The sequence below is a fragment of the Sturnus vulgaris genome, chromosome 16 (assembly GCF_052056855.1).
Source record: "Sturnus vulgaris isolate bStuVul1 chromosome 16, bStuVul1.hap1, whole genome shotgun sequence".
NCBI lineage: Eukaryota > Metazoa > Chordata > Aves > Passeriformes > Sturnidae > Sturnus > Sturnus vulgaris.
This window is the reverse complement of record NC_142258.1, coordinates 5,636,235-5,653,166: the sequence shown is the minus strand read 5'-3', so window position 1 is coordinate 5,653,166 and position 16,932 is coordinate 5,636,235. Positions and strand designations below refer to the sequence as shown.

The 16,932-nt window shown below is 42.7% G+C and overlaps 1 protein-coding gene across 7 annotated transcripts in view; it reads left to right on the top strand.

Moving 5' to 3' along the window:
* The first annotated feature begins 1,190 nt into the window (after positions 1-1,190).
* SUN1 (Sad1 and UNC84 domain containing 1) overlaps positions 1,191-16,932 on the top strand; it is a 33,108-nt gene continuing 17,366 nt past the window's right edge. For 5 of the 7 annotated variants that reach the window (XM_088174355.1, XM_088174354.1, XM_088174353.1 and 2 more), the window contains exons 1-2: positions 5,070-5,161; positions 11,630-11,726. In XM_088174355.1, the coding sequence (XP_088030481.1) occupies positions 11,650-11,726 (77 nt within the window). In that variant the 5' untranslated portion in view covers positions 5,070-5,161; positions 11,630-11,649. Of the gene's footprint in view, positions 1,312-5,069; positions 5,162-7,045; positions 7,128-11,629; positions 11,727-16,932 lie in introns of those variants that run through there. The other 2 variants (XM_088174350.1, XM_088174351.1) reach the window with 2 other exon arrangements.

Below are 16,932 nucleotides of genomic sequence, written 5' to 3'. Positions count from 1 at the left end.
TGCCTGAGCCTGTTGGGCAGGGGCAGGGGCCTCCTCCACCCTGACTATTCTGTGGTTCCATGAAATTGTTTCCTTAATCTAATCAATTATTAAAAAGCAAATTAAATTAGACAGGAAAGAGACTCTACAACTATCCTAGCAGAGACCTTGTTCTCAAAATAGTCTTTCAAAGCACTGCAAAGCAGCAGGTTCCTGCAATACAACCCAAAGTTTCACTTCAGCATCAAGAACCCAGTTCTTATGGTGAAATTCCCTTGAAAGTCCCCCAAATAAATCCTACTTAATGATACTACTACAGGCATGATATTTTTAGATTATGTTGACAAAATTTAGATTCTTTACCACTGAATAACAGCCTCATGATAGCTGCAGTACAAATGTTGGTCAAGTGCTTTTAATTACTCTTGTGATCTAAAGCAGAGATGTTTGCAAACTCAATTTCAAATGTGGGATGAGAGAACATTCTTGGTTGACGTGGAATCTAGTCAAAGTTTTTCAAGATGTTCTAAAGCTGGCACACAAATAGTGAGAGCTGAAGTATTCATCAAGCTTGATATCTTCAGCAGGCTGAGAACTTTTTTTCCTCCATATGTTGAACATTTTGTTATCTTTCAGAGCAGTCCATTGTGGGATGCCTCACAAAGAAAAATCTCCACATTATCCAAGAAACCAGCTTTTTATTCAGAGCTAGGAGAGCTTGTTAAAATGAATATTCTAACAGTCCTAGAGACATGCTAAACACCACCTTGATCTTGTTTGTGTGTGTGACAAACTGGGGATCTGCCACTACATCCTTTTATTAAGTCTTCTGGGTGTAGGACTTGACAATGTGCTAACCTTGCTAGTAGTTTACCATATTTCAACTTATATAACCCAAATCTCTTAAATCTCTTCACAAAAATTTATTGTTATTGGGTCTCCTGTGAATGGTTTATGAGTCTGGATTTTAAAGAGATTTCCTTAAGACTCAACTTTCGGGTTCAACCTTTTACTGCATCAGTAGGAACTAAAATGTTTTGGGTTTTTTTTCCTGTTTGGCCAGATCAGCTCTTATATTTTCTAGATTTAGTTAGTGCACATTACAGAACGTCACTAGCACCGCATGCATTACGTCACTTTTAAGCAAGGGCAATTTTGGGGAGCAGAGCTGTTATCTCAAACTTTCAGGCTGTCAGGCACTTTAGATAAGCAGCCTTTAGCCCTGCCCTTCCTGTGACAAGCAGTTGTGCCTCTGTCTTCGTCCTTGTAAGCCAGAAGACCTGTTGTGGAGGATCCTGGGACTTGGATTCTCAGCAAAACAGATGTTTTTAGGTAAGTACATGCATTTATCTAACTGAATATAGAATCTTTTATGTATTTGTTAACTACCTTAAATAGACTCAATTAATTAGATGTTGAGGACACTGACAGATGACTAAACTTTGAGACAGGGTCTACATCAGAGAACATTTTAGGAGAGGCTGGTGGTTAAGTGTGCTTCAGATCCATCCACTTCTGATCCGTGTGAGTCCACCCAGGCAATGTGCAGATTTCCTCAGGAATGCTCTGGCAGATTGCAGACACTCTGCAGGTGTCAGGCCCTGCAGGGTCATGTGAGCCCACGGGGAAGGTGCACTAATGCACCTCTCTGCTTGTGTCAGCAGTCTGCTCCCAGACACTGACCTCCAGCTGCAACTGCAAAGTTATTATAGGCTGAAATAACATATCACAGCTCTAATCTCAACTCATCTCTACACAGAGAAATTTAGCTAGTAAGGTATAATAAGTTAAAACCAGGAGTAACCAGAAAGAATTAGTATAGTCCATAGTACTGTTTTACTACATTGTACTATGATAAAACTATCCAGTTATAGTACAGTATAACCATAATAGGTATTTATGTCATTATGGTAGAAGTTATTTATTTATTTATTTATTTATTTATTTATTTATTATAAATAAATTGCACTATAATAGTTCTATAGAGAGAAGTTAGAGTTCTGATGCACAGGCTTTATCTTGCTGGGGGAAGTCCCTTGTCTGCACCACACAAACATACCAGAGCACTGCCCCAAAAATAAAGTAACATCTTGGCTTTGGAAAGCCAACAGCTGGCTTGAGAGCAGCCAAGTTTCTGTTTCATTTGCAGAATCTGTGTTAGGATCCCTGCAAGGCAAGGTGAGCAATTGTTAGCTAGAAGAGAGGATCAGAGCTGGTCCTGCTGGATAAATCATGGACTGCTCTGTGTCTCAGCCCCTCTATGTGAAACTCTTAAACATGTCTTAAAAAGAGAGAAAGAAAAATAAAGGAAAAAATCTTCATGATTAGGCAGCTGAAGGATCAACAAAAATTACAGTTAACAAGCTTGTGTCCATTTACTGGGATCAATCCCCCAGAGATGCAGGAGCTGAGCTGAAGCAGCAGATGAGAGCTGTGAGGAGAACGGCTGCTCTGCCGGCCTGCCTTGGGTGTAATCGGCTTTTCTTGTTAATGTCTGAAATCCCCTGTAAGTCAGGACCACGGAGATCTAGTGGCAAAACTGATCTGAAGTGTTCTGCATCCCCCTTTACCTGATAACCCAATTGCTCTGGATGCAGCACCCACTGCCTTTCGCTGAGAGGTGTGGGGAAAGGACCCTGCTGAGCTTAACCACAAAGGAATGCAGATGGTGAGAAACCTTCTCTTTAATGAGCAAGAAATCAGATCTACAGATATTTTCGGTGATTTTCATACTACTACATATATATGATGATCTGCCCAGCCATGGACACAAGGGTCACCACTCCCATCCTGTGCAGCAGCATGCCATGCCCAGTCCTACCAGCCAGAAACACCTTGCTGCTCTGGTTTGTGCCACATTCAGTCTGTACCTTCAATCACCGTGGGGATTTGCCCCTTTTGATAGCAAGGACCAGAAGGTGGAGCAGAACTGGTTTGCTAGGTGTGACTGCAGGAGAGCACTGGGAATGGGAATCATAATGGAATGGGAGCAATAATGCAGGAGGAAGGGAAGGGAAGGGAAGGGAAGGGAAGGGAAGGGAAGGGAAGGGAAGGGAAGGGAAGGGAAGGGAAGGGAAGGGAAGGGAAGGGAAGGGAAGGGAAGGGAAGGGAAGGGAAATCTGGTTGTTGGATTGGTTTGGCCTTGTATTGCAGTTTCCCCATACCTGGTGTCAATTAAGAAAGTGTTTTTTCCTCTAAATTCTTAACTGCCCTCTACAATGTTAAAAATGGAACATTTTTTAATATGGTCAATTTTTTTTCTTCCTGACCATTTTTCTCTCTACACTTCAACTTAGCCAATAAAATTGTCATCCCATTTTACATTCAGAATTTGTTAGATGTTGAGAAACCTTGAAGGAATTCGTGTTTGCCTCAGAGCAGTTTCTCCTGAAATGTGGAAAAATTCACTCCCTGTACACAGCAGCTTGTTTTAACAAAACCAGGACATCTGACCAAGTTCCCTTTAAAGCCTAGAAACTTAAAAAAAGATCTATTGCCTCTCATAGCTGAGGAGTGGAGGGAAAATTGAGCTTCAGCTATCATCCTCCATCCAGCCTATTGACCTGGTTGTGAGGGAAAAACAGCTACTCAGGACAAGTCAGAGCAGCCCGGGAAGCTGGAGCAGCACCCTGGGAGAATGACATGCCTTGTCCTGCCAGAGCTGAGTGCTGCCTGCCCTGCCTGGGCTCCAGGGGAACATGGTGGGAAACATCTCTGAGAGGGCCTGGCCTCACATCACCAAGCAATTTCAATGAGATTTAAACTAAGAGGTGATTTTGCCCTGAGTATCTTAAGCCTTTAAACATTATCTACTCTTAAGACAGGAAAGCAGGTGTGGAATAAGTACAGAAAGAGAAGGAGTGGCCAGAAAACTGATTCTGCAAATATTCAGCCAGATGAAGGGAGGAGGAGACTGGTGCAGGGCTGCACATCTGACCAAATCAGGCACTGGCTTCCAAGTGTCACCAGGGTCAGCTCAGCTTTGGCTGCAGCATCTTAAAACTGTCAAGTAGCTGAAGCAAAGCACTTCTAAAAGAAACGTGAATTGCCCAAAATCAGTGCTACATCAATATCAGCTAATACCTAAAGTGAATGTGTTTATCTTGCATTTTCTGTTTCTTAAGGATTAGCTGCCTTCTCTCATTTTGTATCCAAACATTTGGATTAATAGATAATTACATATTTATTAGCCAGTCTTTCACAGCAAGCTGAGTCATTTCTCTTGCACACACAAGTAAATAACAACTTATGGCCTGGTTAGCCTTTCCAAGTGACAAGTTCTGTATTCTGTTCACTGACATTGCACCATCCCTGCCTACAGCTGGGCCCGCAAGAGAACGTGGACTTGGCAAGACTGAAGGCTTTAAAAAAAGTCAGTCAGGCACAGGCTCCACATTGAATGTATTTGCATACGTTCTCTGGGTGTTTGAACAATGGGGCTTGTTTCCTCTCTGCCAAGAACCAGTCCCATTCCTGGAAGTGTTCAAGGCCAGGCTGGACAGGGTTTGGAGGAACCTGGTGTCGTGGGAGGTGTCCCTGCTCATTGCAGGGGAGCTGGAACTAGATAGGCTTAAAGGTCAGCTTCGAGCCAAACCATTCTCTGATTTCTTTTCCGTGTGGCTGTCCGGAGGTTTCCGTGGCCTGATGTTGGCTCTGGTGAATTCGGTTGGGCACCACACGGAGCCGAAGCGCTCCAGTCCCACCGGGCTGGGTGCGCTGTGCCAGAGCAAAGTCTTAGCGGAGGACGGCGAATCAAAGGGAAGGAAAACCCCAAAAAGACCGTGTAGGAAGGAAAGAGCAGAAACACTGGGAGGGAAAGTCAGTGAGTCAAGCAATACAGGCCGGAGTGCAAACGTGAGTTAACTCTCCTCGCCTCTCCACTGCTCGCTCCAGAAGCTCGCACAGCTCCATTTCGCTGAGGGGGAAGGCGAGGCAGGCGGGGGCCGCTGGCTGGCGGGGGTAGCCCCGAGCGGGGCGAGCGGAGAGGCGGAGCAGGAGCCCCGTGCCCGTGTGTGAGGGGCCGCGCGGGGCGGGCGCTGAGGGGGCGCTGCCGGCACGCGCCGCGCGGGCGGGGCGGGGGCTCCCGGCGGCCTCGGCAAAGCGGGCGGGGCCCGGGACAATCTCAGCCGCCGCCGCCGCCGCTGGCTCTGCCGCCGGCTCTGCCTTTCCCTCGCTGCACCAGGTAATCCCCGCCGCGGCTCTCCCTGTCGCGCAGGGCCGCGCCGTGCTCCCCCCTCGCTCGCCCCCGGAGCGCGGGGCTGGAGGCGGCGGGGCTCAGCCCGCCCCGGCCGTTGCCAACCGCCCCCCGCCCGCGCTCACCCGTCCCCCGCCCGCCCCCGGCCCGCCCGCCGCCGCTTCCCGCCGGGCCGGGGCCGCGTGTGGCGGCCGCCCGCCCGCGTGGGAGCCCCCGGGGCGCGGTGTCTCGGGTCTGCGGCCTCCCCCGAGTGAGGGATCGGCGTCCCCGGCTCGGGCAGCGGCGCAGGGGAGGCGGCGGGGCGTGAGGCGCTGCGGGCTGGAGTCGTGGGGCAGGCGCTGACCCCTGGTTAGCCTGGAGTTCTGTCGGTCGGCGCTGTTCGCTGGGAGGAGGGAGAAACCTCAGCTGCCCCGGTCCCTCTGGGCCTGGCATCTGGAGGGTTTCCTTGTCAGAAGAAACTATAACCTGCAGCTTTCCGCCCTGATTGTGAAAGAGCTGATAAGTGCGCGGTGGTGCCGGCGCTCGCCGCAGCTGCCGAGCCTTGGTGCAAAGGTAACGCGCTGAGATGGGTGCTGTGCTCTGCTCTGGGGAGCACAGGTAGACAAACCTGCCCTCGCTGTCCCCCAGCTGTCACCTCGGGTCCGCTGCTTCTGTGCGGAAAGTGTTGTTCAACAGACGGGTTTTCTGTGGAAGAGTTTGTCATCGCTCGCCGAGTGAGTTTTTACCGCAAAATGTGCTATTTTAGTGCTGTGATCCTTTTGAAGTGATAGTGCTGAGTTCCTCATGCCATGTTCACGTTTGGCTGCTCTTCAGTAACCACAGGGTTAGAAGTGTCAGAAACACTGGAGACAGCACCTGTTTTCTGACAGTTCCACTAAGTTTTATATCTGCTGGGAAGAAAAAGCATTTGGTTTGCCTTATTTTATGTTCCCTATTTAACGTTATCCTACATTACAATAAAATACATTTTGAAAATATATTGTTTATAATATGTTATAGGGAAGGAAAATATTAGCCAGCAAATTCCGGGTTTCTGCAGCATTTCCAGGCCCTCCCATCCCACCATCTGGTTTTCAGTTTAAAGTTATGCAAAAAGGAAGTTAAATATTTGCTAATTTTTTTTTTTTTTTTTTAGTGCTTCTGTTTCAGTGCGTTGCAACTGAATATTGCAGGCTAATGCTTCTGTTGAAATTGCCAGTGAATCCTAGTGTCTGATTCTTGCTGTTACCTTTGGGGGTGAATTGATAGTTGCTGATTTTCATACCAGTGTTATGGAAGTGAGTTGCAGGGTGTTCTTTGTCGTGAGTGAGCTGGACGGAGGGTTTATGGACAAGCTTAGCAGGCTTTTTACATTGATCTATTAGTAAATGTGGTGGCGTATATCTTTAAAGATATCTTTAAATATGCGGTGCGTGACTGGCTTGTAGTTTGGTGATTATAAGGTGTGTACGTTTAGGCATTCAGGTGTCGCTTATAAAGATGTCGGGGTTTAATTCGATGGTTAATTTGGGGGTTCTATCGGGCAGGTGAAGCGTTTCAGGAGCGTGACGGGCTCGCTGGAACACGCCTTTTGTTGTGTGCCGGCGGGCAGGGGCGCGGAGCCGCAGGAGTTAAGGCGGTGGGGTCGGCCGGGCCGCCGCCTCCAGTGAATTCAAACCGGGCGAGTGACGGGAGCGCGGGGGCCGGGCCGGGCTTTGTTGGGGCCATTGACGGGAGCCATTTTGGGCTGGATGGCACGGCGTGTGCCGGCCGAGGCCGGGCCCGGCGGATGGCGGCGGGCGGAGCGCGGAGCTCGGGCTGCGCGGCCCGGCCAGGCCCCGGCGCGGCGGGAGCGAGCGGGCCCGGGCTCGGCGTGTGTGCGCTGCCAGCCCCGTGTAAACAATGAGCGGGCGCGCTGAGGGCTGCACCGCGGCTGCGTTTTGTCAGTCCCCCACTTTAAAAAGCGTTTGGAGAGGTACAGAATGTGACCGTGCAGTGTCGCTGCTTTGTGATGAAACCTGGGTTTTGTTGTTAGTGCTGTAGTTTGACACCTGTGTTTGGGGATCTGTGCCGTAATGCTCAATGGTAGCATCTAGTGTAAAATATTAATTTTATTACCTGTGGGCTTTCTTTGTTTGCTTCTGGGTTGCTCTTTTAAAGGAATAATAATGTTTTATGAATGTGTGTTTTAATAAAATGTTGATTTAGCTTGGAGCTCTTTGCTCTTCAGCCTGTTCAAACTAGTACTTAACTTGCTATGGTGAAACATCCTTTGTGGAATATATTTACTTAGGAATTTACGTTCTTTAACCAAAAACAGTGATTTTATTGGTTATTCTGAATAAAAATTGAAATTACAAGTAAAATATGGCTTGCTCTCAGAAACTGATGGAGTTTGCCTGTTCCAGTTTCATTGTTATTGATAGTTTGCCTAAATCGGTTTAGCATTTGTGGCATTAAATATGTTAAGTCATAGTGACTTAAACTTACTTGGCTTTAAAATGTGAGGTTAGTAAAGGTTCTATTTGACGTAGTAGTACCAATATCTAAGATTGTATGGTTTTTTTAATCCCTTGTAATATAAAAAATTAAGACATGATGTCTTGGGAATTCTCTCATTCTCTAACAGACTTTGGTAAATATTTCTACTCTGCCAGGGTCCCTTTTGTGAAATGGCAATTTACCACTTCCTTTGTTGCAAAGGGTTTTCATGAGGAACTGCCTGGACAGTATGTTTGTAAAAGTCTATGTGCCCCAAAAGCCATCAGTGAGGGTTTGTGTCTGTCCCTGTGAGGTGTTTATAGTGTATGGTCAATGTTTGGTGCTGCTGCTGCCCCTGCCTTGTGATGCTTCTGTGCATAAAGGCCACTCGTGGAGCATTTCATCATCTTTCCTGGAAGGCAGGAAGCTTGCTGCCATGGTGCTAGGATTTTGTTGAGGCTGGCTAGTTGTGAAAGTGACTGTCAGAGGTTTTTTTTGAGCTAGTGGTGCAGCCTCATGTCACTCAGAAGGTTCAGAGTCCTTTGGAGACAGCCCAGGGCCTTGTGTGAAGGTAAATTCTGCTGCACTGATTACAGGAGTCCCTGAGTTTCCTTGTGTTCTGACAGTCACAATCTGTCTTCTCCTGCCCTTCTGCTGTGCTGATTTATTGTAACACAGATTCAGTTAAATTGCAAGGGAGAAATAATGCTTAGGATGACTGTTGTGTCTGCTTCCCAAAACAAGGCAAATAATCCAGCTGTCTCCTCTGCAGGAACATGGAAGCTGGCTTGTAAACTGAGGCCCACACAGTGTCTGCTTCCCTTTAATTGACTGTGGGCTGTCTTATCAAAGTGTTCTTATTACTTGGGCGTTTTGTACAACTTGCACTATACTTCCCTTACTATTAGAAACAGATGTTTATGGGCTTCTACAAAAGGGAAAAGGGCTATTTTGGAGTTTGGGCCTGGTAATCTTGCAACAAAGCTGAGACTAAAAGTCAACGTGAAACTGAGTCCAGACAGATCTATGATACCTAAAGCAGAAAGATGTTGGGCACCCAGAAGTGTTCACACTGGAACTAAGTACAGTACCTACTTCTCAGGTTCTCTGCCAAGATTTTCAAAATATTTTATTAGCATGTCTGTTTCTGTTCCAGTTGTGTATGAAGGTTTCATAAGCAAGAAGAATGATAATACACAAAAAGTGGAGTGCTGTTAAATGAGTGAGTCAATGTCCTTCGCCCACCCTGTATCTGTTTTGTAATAAGGATGTAGAATATTTATAAATAAATTGGGTTGATCATTTGTTTTGAAGAGGTGGATCACTAAGCTCTTGAACTAAAAGTCAGGCTTTTAAAAAATCTAGTTTCATAGGAAATTCTAGATGCCCATTTTTGCAAATGGTGGTGGTCATCTCTGAAGATGATGTTCAAATTCTGTTTAAGTCAGTTAAGCCTGTTTTGTTGCTTTGAAAAATTGAGTAGAGATTTCTCCTCTTGAGTCAGAATTAATTTTAGAGACAAGCAGTGAATCAAACCAAGTCCCTAAATCTTCTAAGAGTGATTTCTAAGTGTGGTGTTTAGATGGCAAACCTGATATCTTCACTGGAGAGCTGGTGCTGTGAAACCCAGCTATTAATAGACCTACGCCTAAGTACCTTCGAGGCTTTGCAGTTAGCACTGCCTTTGTCAAGCACATATTTTATCTATAATAACTTAATGATACAATAAAAACCGTATCAAATAAGAAATATTGTTTATGTTCTAGCATTTGATTTATTCAGAAACGAAGAGAGAACTGGTGGTGAAGAGGAAAAGAACAGGGCAGAAATTGAGCCAATGTTGTTTTTCAAACTCGGTTGTTGCCCTGCCCATATGGGCAGTGGAGACAGGGAGTTGCTGGGGAGCTACTCAAAGCTCACTGGCATAGCTGAGCTTTCCATGTGGGAAAATATCGGGTGTCAGAAGGATTAGCTACTGAGTTGCCAGTTAGAAAACAGGTTTTGTGATGAAATGATGTGTGCTAAGCACGCACATCAAGTCCAGTGGAAACTAAACAAGATTTTTCTACCTTGGGCGTAAAAAATCTTTATTGGGGTGAACCAATTCAAACAGATCAACCTTAATAATAGTTTTCGATTTCAGTAGGCATATGTCTGAGAAACCTGTTTTGCTGTTCTTTAATACAAGTGCTCTCTGATGTTATCAGCATCCCTCATCTTGAAAATCACTGTATTTCCACTTTCATTCCTGGGGAGCCATTGCTCTCTGGTCCCCATTTCCTGTGTGCTAAATTGAGCTCCTGTTTGTTGATAAAGTAAGGCAGCAGTTGTTATATATTCCAACAGAATTTGCTGCTCATTCCAGCAAAAGAATGAGACTGCTTTGCTAATACTTCCCCACTACTGATTTGAGCTTCCTGTAAACAAATAAATTTATATACAAGTCAGTGAAAGCATTATGGCTTTGGGGCAAATGAACGTAGAGGATCACTTAATGGAAATGTGTTCTCTATAATAAAAAAAAAAGTAAATAGCAAGAGACCTTATTTTTCATTAACCCCACTTGGCATGGGAGGTGCTTGGATTCAGGAAGCTATGATGCTTAGGCCCAGAAGTTTTAATTTTTTTAAGTCATCAGTAGTAATAGAAATATCCTCCTGCCTTACTGACCTCAGGATTTGGAGGCTACAGGTGGACTAAGAGCATTTTAATGTTACGTGTACAGATTTCTTTCGAGCTGCTTTTGCCTGTACCTGCTTTCGTCCCTGTTTCTTATGCATGTGTAGCTATACAAAATTAAGACTCTTCTTTCAGCATAGGAAAGTGCATCTCCAAAACGAGATGCTTGATGATATGATTATGAAAATTAGCTGGGGATATTTTTATCCTGGTTTAGGTAGGTCATCACAGATGTGTGGAATATTTTTACTGCTGTTGAAACAGGAGCCATAGATAATCTGAAAGTAGCCAGGATTCTGCCTTGCTAACCATGCATATCCAGAATAGCCAAATCCCTATTTGTTAACTACAAATAAGCTATCATCCAAGAATCCTTTCCACAAAATTAAAAATTTTCTTTGACTAATAAAACTGAGAAGAGCTGAAGGTTTTTTGCAAATACTTTGAAATTGAAAGTCAAATTGTTCATAGTACCACAAGTAGTCACCCATGCAGCTCTGCGAGTTTGTTAATATGACAACATCAGTTTTTATTTTCTTCTGGAAGCTATAATACTTTTCAAGGACCTCATGGAAAGTTTTACAAATGTTTCTTGGGTGGTTTTGATTTGGTAGTTTTGGCTTTGGATTTGTTGTTTTTTTGGAAGTGGATGGCACTCTGGAAAATGTGCCTAATTCTACCCTATGAGTCACTCTGCAGTTGGCTCTTTTGCTAGGGTGTGTATTCAGTGGTTTTAATGACAGGAATAATTTATGTGAAATGAAGGGTACTCCCTCACTGCTTAGTGGATGGTATTCAAAAGTGCTAGAGTAAAATCATTTGACTATATGTAAAAACTTTCTCAAGTTTCATCTGCATTATCTTTAGTTGGTGCACAGAGCAGCCTGTGCTTTGCTCAGAGGGCACTCAAAGCAAAACACGTTTTGAAGAGATCTCTGAAGCAGTATTGTGCAGTTCTCTAGATTTTTATACTTAGCTTCGTTAGGGGATGCCAGCATAATGTAGTTCCTGTGGAAGTATTGTAATTTGGTGTGATAAGAGTTTGGCTCAAAACTGTCATGTTCCAGAGAACTTGGAAATAGCTGAAAATAGTATCATAAAGTCACAGTCGGAAATAGCCTGAGCTTCCTGTAGTAATGATAAGAGATATCTATATGGCACTAGGAGCAATACTACTCCACTACTGAGAGCTCCATGTTTCTGGTAACAGATCTTTTATTTCAAATTTTAATAACACAGGCTGAACAGTGCAAGGGCTCCTAGATTGACTTTACGTAACTTTAAGTCATTGCATTACTTTATTTTCACCTTTTACAGTATGATTTGAAACTGTCAACATGGACTTTTCACGTCTACACACGTACACCCCTCCCCAATGTCTGCCAGAGAACACTGGCTATACATATGCACTCAGGTGAGAACCCTTTTCTTCTTGTGGACAAACTGTTCTCTCAATGTTGCTAATCCTGGAGAGTTGAGCTTTCATGGTAAGTAGCTGACTTCTTTGAAGAAGTGGGCTTTTTCTAGCCTGGTTTGAAAACAAGTGCTATGTCCTAACTGGAGGAAAGAAAACATTGAACTAACAGGACAATGACTAAGATAATGACTCAGTGTTTATTAGTTGCTAGGAATAACTTGTGTCCGCCTAGTTACAACTGCTGTTGGATTTCTATAAATATGTCCTCAAAATTCTTCGATGTTTTGTGCCTTGTAACTTTGGTGTGTGCTTTCTTTTGTGACTTGGAACCATTTTCACTTTAAAACACTGATTTTTGCACACTCATTGCCGCTAGTGTGGGACTTTGGCTGGAAGTAACATATTGATTATTTCTTTTAGCAAAGCTGCTTGGTGGGTGAATGTAAAACTCTGTGTTCTAATGAGCTTGCTTTTCCTTGTATCTTTTTCCTGTATCTTCTGATGATATTGGTTTTTTTCTTGTATCTTTGTTTTTCTTAAATCAGCTTTCTAGAAACTAACTGTAGTGTTTGAAAGTTTTTGTATTATGTATTCAGAACAAGTGTTGTGATGCCTATTTTGAGCTTTTTAGTATTAATATAACAGATTGTTGCTGTTTTAATCTTTTGAGTTTTTCCTGCTGTTGAGTTGAGATATATACTTGAAACTGTATCAGTGAACCTGAGTTATTGGTTTAGCTAAGTTTAAAAAATGATTGTTTGTTAGGATGCAGTATGAGATTTGCTTTTTTATTCCCTCTGTTAGTCATTATTATGTATTGTTATTAAAATCCAGTATAGAGATTGGAGAATACTTGGCTACTTGCCAATAAAACAGAAGTTGGCAAAACTGTTGCATTAAGAGATTACTGACTTACTTTTGTGTGCTCCAAAACTGTATCTTTCCATTTTCTGTTGGGGATCATGGCTTTTTTTTTTTTTTTTTTTTTTTTAGCTGTAGCCTAATGTCGGTAGTGTTGCAAAATGTGATGTATTTTATGTTGCATTAATTGAACTGCAATTTTTCCTGAATTTTATGAAAAACTATTGGTAAAATGTTGGTTAAATACAAGTGGATTTTCCAATTTCAAGAAAAGCATACTGGGCAATCAAAGTCATCTCTGTGCCTTGTATCCAGCAGCAGTTTCACTTCTGTATTACTCAGTGGGTTTAGTTACCTTTGAGTTGCAAATGTACCTTAGAGATTGGCTGAAATATTGTAACTCCTGATAGGTTAAACTCCTCTGGTATTCTTGTCCAAAATTCTCATGCAGTGAAACAGTGGGCAAGTAGAAAGGAAGATGCAGAATGAGATAAATCCTATTGGACATCTGGAGGATATTTCATTATGACTTTGGTGTGGTTTATTTAGGGGACAACCGAATGTTTGTCTTGGTACATAAATGAAGACAGTTTTGCAGCACTGAGAAGTTGTGAAGGGGCTCCATGTACTGAAACTTTGCAGCTTGCCATTTCACCATGTTAAACTATTAGGCGTAGGTATTTAGAAATGGATAGAACTGGGTAAGATAAAGTTTAGTAACTGAATTAATGAGGGCCAGTATAGTTAAACTAGGTTGAAATTAATTAATTGTAATTCTTCCTATTGTAGAAAAGAAGGACTGGCAAGCTCTTCCTTTAAAATTGTGTGAGGCCCCAAATGTTAAAAAAATGGGGGAAAACTACTTGGTACACTGACATGACAGTGCTTTTGGGGTGTCAGGAAAGTAAACTACAGTCCTTTGTGCAGACTCTTGCTGTGCCTTTGCTTGCTGTATATGTGCAGAATGACATCTATTATTGCAGTTCTTCCTCCACTGGGTCAAACAATATTTAAAGACTCTGAGGAAAGCAAGACTTGCTGATCAGAAATATTTTCATATTGAAATTTGTTCCCTCTTACCCCCTCACCTGTGTTTGTTTTGCTTGTATTCAGATCCAGTTTATTCTGCCTTTGACAATTCAATCTTTACTGAATCTTTTCTTTAAAGAAATTGGCTTGGGATGTAGTCCTGCAGAAAGCAGTGCAGTGAAGTTTGATACCACAAAGCTATTAATAGAGTTGGCCATGACTTATTAATAGAACTTATATTAATACTCTATGGAACCACTGTGTGTTCATAGCTGTAGTGTTCTACTCCTCCAGCTCAAATGAGAAAAACATTTAACTGATATACCTAAATAATCTTTATCCTCCTCCAAATGCAAGTCAAACTTGTGAATCTCACCCACCTGTCAACATGTAATTTACACCCCACTCTTACGACTGATCTTTCTTTTTAGTCACCAGTGTCTTTTGAATTGTGTTGTCAGTGTGGGTGCCTTTAACACTTCTTCACAAATATGGGTTAAATCAATAAGTATTTGGTTTGATTTTCTTTTTCTGTGTCAGAGCATTCAGTTGGGATGTAATTTTCTGCACAGTAATTGAATAAAATCCTTTGAGGTTTTTAGCTGTGCTCTGGAACTGACTGAGGAAATGACTAAACAATTCAAGGTAGTGTCCTGGGTCACTTAATGTAAGTAATGCCTCCTGGTTAGAAAGGGTGTGAATGTTTTTGTATTGGCTATATGTCTGTCCATGATGGAAGATGTCCGTTGAGTTGTACTTCTCTAGGTGTATTGCATGTGCCTATTTATTCCTATTAGTCAAGAATATCACTGCCTATTTCATTCCATGGAGTATTTAAAAATAAATGACACTTAAGGTCCTTCAGACAAGCTATAGGCATACTAAAATTGGCAGACCTCATTCTCATTCCATTTACTTGAAAAATAACCCACTGAAGTCTAGGACATTCCTGTTCTGTAGAAACTCATGTGAAGGAGGTATCAAGAAGCTGGAAATGTAAGACTAGATTCAGTGCCCAGCTCTGCCAGCAGCCATGGGTGCTGTTTGCTGGGGGAAGGAACCAGTCCTCACTGTTTGCAGAGGTTATCCAGGAGTATATGCTAATTGCATCCCACCTTTAGGTTAGCTGTATGTATTGCATAGGAGGATATCAATGTGAAGGTTCATTTCTGGCCCTTAAAAGGAAAGGCAGTGGTTTTTAAAATTTACTGTAGTCTTTTCTGTAGAAGAAAAAAGACTGCATTCCAAAGCATGGAAAGTGAGATGGCAAATTAGGAGACTTCTAGGTACTGTCCTGCTGCCAGAGGATAGATAATGTGAAAAGAATTATTACCCTGCACGAGAGACAAGCCCCTTTTGTTAAAGAGGAAAAGATTCTAAGATGATTTGTTGGGGTTTTTTAGAGAGTGGAGCCCAACTTCTAGGTATTTATTCAACCCACATTGATATAAATGCTCATTGAGATACTTGGTAACAGCAAGTGTTCATAAACAGAAACAAATTGAGGCTGGTCACAGCTGTCAGCTTGTTCTGTGTACTTTGTGTTCTTGTGAATTGAGTATCTGTAAGAAACGTGGGGTGAAGATGAGGAAAAGCAAATGCATAGTGGCAAATGTAAATAGCAAAACTGAGATCTGAAACAACTGTTTAGGGAGGGACACAACAGAAAACTGTTGTGGCTCTGACCCTTTCAGAACAACAGCAAGAGGAGCTACATTTAACCCATAGTCTCACTTCACATCTGTCAGAGTATGAGTCGTCTATACTTAGCGTTTTTGAAAACTGTAGAAATTAATTTAGTCTACAATTGGTTAAGTAGATGAAAAAATGTGTTATTTCTTCTCCTTCCTCCAGCCAAATGAAAGCAAGGATTAACATGCCTAATGTATTTAATAATATATGCTGGGTTTGTTAAGCTGTGCTGGGGCTCTTGCCTTGCACAGGATTGCACTGCACGTGCCAGCATTATCAGGGCAGACCAGTGAGATCCAGCACACAGAGCCAAAGCCCTGCCATCAAATCTGTGCTGCTCTGGGCAATAGAAAGAGCGACTTTGGACAGACTCTGGTCTGGTCTTATGGGCTGAATGCCCAGCTGGTGCTGGAGCCATGAGATGTTTTCAGGCAGTGTGTTGTCCGTGTTGTTAGTTTTTTAGCCAAAATAAATGCAGTTGACATGATCTGACAGCCCCATCTTATATACTTTACTTTGCATTGAGGAGCAATGAAGAAACTGACTTCAAAAGCACCACCATGTCAGAATCACATCATTACTGTAAGTGTAGCTTCAAGGCCTTCTGGTGTTAATTGTGTGCCAAAGCAACACAATGCTCACCATATTATTACTTTGTAATATTCTGAGGTCTTTAATGATTGTGTGAAAAGACTATTTCCATTAAATCGTTCTTAGACAAATACATTTTTTAGTAACTGTATGTATTTTTTAAAGGGAAAGTTTCCATTTCAAGTACAGTTTGCCCAGTTGAATCTACCAATTCAGATCTGATTTGCTTGTTTATTTTTGTCTGGGGGAGAAGGAACTGCTGTCCTAAACAATTCTTTGCTTATCTCTTCTAAAAACCAAATGAAACCTTCAGGAGTACTGAAGTGGTGTTACATCTCTGTATATCCCTGTGGCCCGAGAAGAGTCCTTATGAAAGCTGGCCCAGAGCACTTAGCATTTGGATGCTGTGGGTCACAGGGCTGAGCAGTTCTAGAACCTGACCTGCTGTGCAGTCCCTGTGCCAGCAGCTCGCTTACGTAACTGAATGTTTCCTTTGGTTGTAGTTATGAGAATTCTGCTTTAGGCTAAACTTCTGCTTTGGTAAATGTATTTCTTACACACTCCTCAGCTTAATCTGTTTGTATTTGCCTTGTGTTGCTGCTTTGTCTTCACTGTAAGTTTTCAGGGAGGCTCTGAGAGAATGACGTGTCAAAATGTGGAGTTCCTGGGGTAACAATGTGAGGGTTATCTTTGTATAAACTTGCCTCTGAGGAGAAAAACAAATTAAAGTCTCTAAACACTCTTTGTTAGTTCAGAGTTAAATATTTCTGATGGCTTGCATTAAATTAAGCAATGTTTTTAGAATGCTTTTTTAAAAAAAAATAATGGTAGCTAAACTGAAATAGCTGAAGTAGGGAAGTCTTTAAGTCTCTTAAAGGGAGGAAGTTCCTACTTGTTGAGAGATGGAAATTCAGGGTAATGTGACATATGGATCTTCAGTTCTCAAAACAAGGACTTGTCAAACAGAAAATCGACAAAAATAAACTTAGACTGAAAATTAATCTTTACCTTGCAACTTGAGCATGTAATT